Genomic DNA, 2,500 nt, shown 5'->3' with positions numbered 1-2,500 from the left:
CTCTGAGTTACTTGCAGTCATCTAATTAACGTGGCCTATACTTTGCTCGTGTTGTCTGCCTTCTTTGTTCCGCTAGTTTTGTACTCAAAAGCTAATTATTCTACTTTACTGAACTGTACCAGTATTTTGAAATCTATTATACATTGAAAAATGCGTACTGGAAGCCGTAATTTTCGTTTGACATTGATATCTGTAGACATAATTACTTTTGCGAAATTGAAAAATCAAATTTGGATAATGGATTTTGAGGCTTTGGAATTACTTTAGTCACCGCGTAAATTTCGGACTATGGCAATCAAAGAAAATGGACAACTGAGACAGTGGATGGTACACATGAATATTCACAGAATATAACAATGAGTGCTACTTAAGGTTGCGTTATGACTATACTATTCTCTTTACGCTTACTTAGCGCGCACGTTAAAACAGCTGTCCCGTTCAAAATTTTATTTTTATTTGTCCTACACCCTAAAGTTTGCGTTTAGACTGTCCCAATTGAAAAATACGTTTCTAAAAAAATAACGCACCAAGTCAGCGTACTGTAAGTATAGTATATACAGATCGTACGAATACGTTATTATGTATTCAATATCTTGCAACTAATTCTTACAAATATTAATCATCACATATTTAATTACAATTAGACAACCTAAAAAAGGTTGCTTCCCTATCTACCGCAATTTTCATTACCTTTGCTACACTTACTCAAACATTTACCTCATACATATCAAATATATCAAATTGAAACATGCAAGACTACTGAACTGTAAACTTTGTATTTCTAAACATCACAGCTCAAGGTATCATAAGTTGTGTGTACAGGAACTCAATACACAAGAATCGAACACAGTTAATTACAATTAAACTCGTACATTATATTTATTCTTGGGACTAATATCAACCATTCGGAATGTGGCATTGTCTCAGTGCACATGTAGCGTCCGGTATCCAGTTCTTTTCACTTCGTATGTATTTCTGCTTAATGTTCCTTCAGGAAATTGTTTCACAGAACAGGTTTAAGCTGTAAGAGGCGAAGGCGTGACTGGGTTTTTGAAAAATAATGCTATTATATATGTGTGTTTTGATATATCGGGAGGCAGATATATGCGGATATAAAGGATGTGTATGTACATACTCTCTCTCTCTCTCTCTCTCTCTCTCTCTCTCTCTCTCTCTCTCTCTCTCTCTCTCTCTCTCTCTCTCTCTCTCTCTCTCTCTCTCTCTCTCTCTCTCTCTCTCCCTCTCTCTCTCTCTAACACACATACACATACACGCACACGAACACACACAAGCAAACGCACATATGCAATATGTGTGTGTGTGTGTGTGTGTGTGTGTGTGTGTGTGTGTGTGTGTGTGTGTGTGTGTGTGTGTGTGTGTGTGTGTGTGTGTGTGTGTGTGCATATTTATATATATATATATATATATATATATATATATATATATATATATATATATGTGTGTGTGTGTGTGTGTGTGTGTGCACACATACACATAATTTGTTTTGTGTGTAAAACAACGTTTATTGTGTGTATGATACGTTAATTCTTCTCTTATAGAAACACACTAAACTTCACATGTCATTGGGAGTTGCCGTTTGTTGCATATATAGTGAAATGAGTTTCTTGTTAGGCAATGTTAACAAAATGATAAATTTGGTCGTTAGGACAGAACTGAAGCAGAGTCTCATAATGTTAATTGTGGCTCCCAGGACGTGGTTATATGGCGTCTGTCGTGAGATAAGGAAAGCGAAGTATGGGAGTGCTCTCTCTCTCTCTTTCGTTCTTTCTCTCTCTCTCTCTCTCTCTCCCTCCCTCTCTCTCTCTCTCTCTCTCTCTCTCTCTCTCTCTCTCTCTCTCTCTCTCTCTCTCTCTCTCTCTCTCTCTCTCTCTCTCTCTCTCTCTCTCTCTCTCTCTCTCTCTCTCTCTCTCTCTCTCTGTCTCTCTCTCTCGCTCTGTCTCTGTCTCTGTCTCTGTCTCTGTCTCTCTCTCTCTCTCTCTCTCTCTCTCTCTCTCTCTCTCTCTCTCTCTCTCTCTCTCTCTTTCTCTTTCTCTTTCTCTCTCTCTCTCAATCTATCTATCCGTCTATCTACCCTTCTCTTCCCCCTCTCTTAACCCCCCCCCCCCCCCGCTTTCTCCCTCTCCCTCTCCATCTACTATTCTCACTCTCACTCCATTATCTACTTGGAAGAGAAAGTCGAGATGCAGGAAATGTCTGAGTTGTTAGTCGGGGAGGAACATGAGGTGCAGTGTCGCGTTGTCGGTAATGCCTAGCTGCAGAAGGGTTTTGTCAAGGTCGTCGTCCTCCAGGCCATCGTCGGCAATGAGGAGATTGTAGCCGCCGACGTGCATGGACGCCACCACCTCCAGCAGCTGGCCGAGCGTCCTGTCGTGCGGGCTGGAAGTGAGCAGCAAGGAATCGTCGGGCAGTTTGATGTACAAGAAGATGTCTTCCTTTTCGTGCTGGCTGGACTGCCCTTGGGAGGGCTCGGCGTTCCTTC

At 41.0% G+C, this 2,500-nt stretch overlaps 1 protein-coding gene across 1 annotated transcript in view; it reads right to left on the bottom strand.

The window, feature by feature from the left end:
• Positions 1-2,210: 2,210 nt before the first annotated feature.
• LOC125042071 overlaps positions 2,211-2,500 on the bottom strand; it is a 34,956-nt gene continuing 34,666 nt past the window's right edge. The window contains exon 2 of the mRNA XM_047637535.1: positions 2,211-2,500. This exon is cut by the window's right edge and continues 1,063 nt beyond it. Within this exon, the coding sequence (XP_047493491.1) occupies positions 2,223-2,500 (278 nt within the window). The 3' untranslated portion in view covers positions 2,211-2,222.

The sequence above is a fragment of the Penaeus chinensis genome, chromosome 31, assembly GCF_019202785.1.
Source record: "Penaeus chinensis breed Huanghai No. 1 chromosome 31, ASM1920278v2, whole genome shotgun sequence".
NCBI classification, from domain to species: Eukaryota; Metazoa; Arthropoda; class Malacostraca; order Decapoda; family Penaeidae; genus Penaeus; species Penaeus chinensis.
The sequence above is the reverse complement of the archived record's forward strand: the minus strand, read 5'-3'. Positions and strand labels throughout refer to the sequence as shown.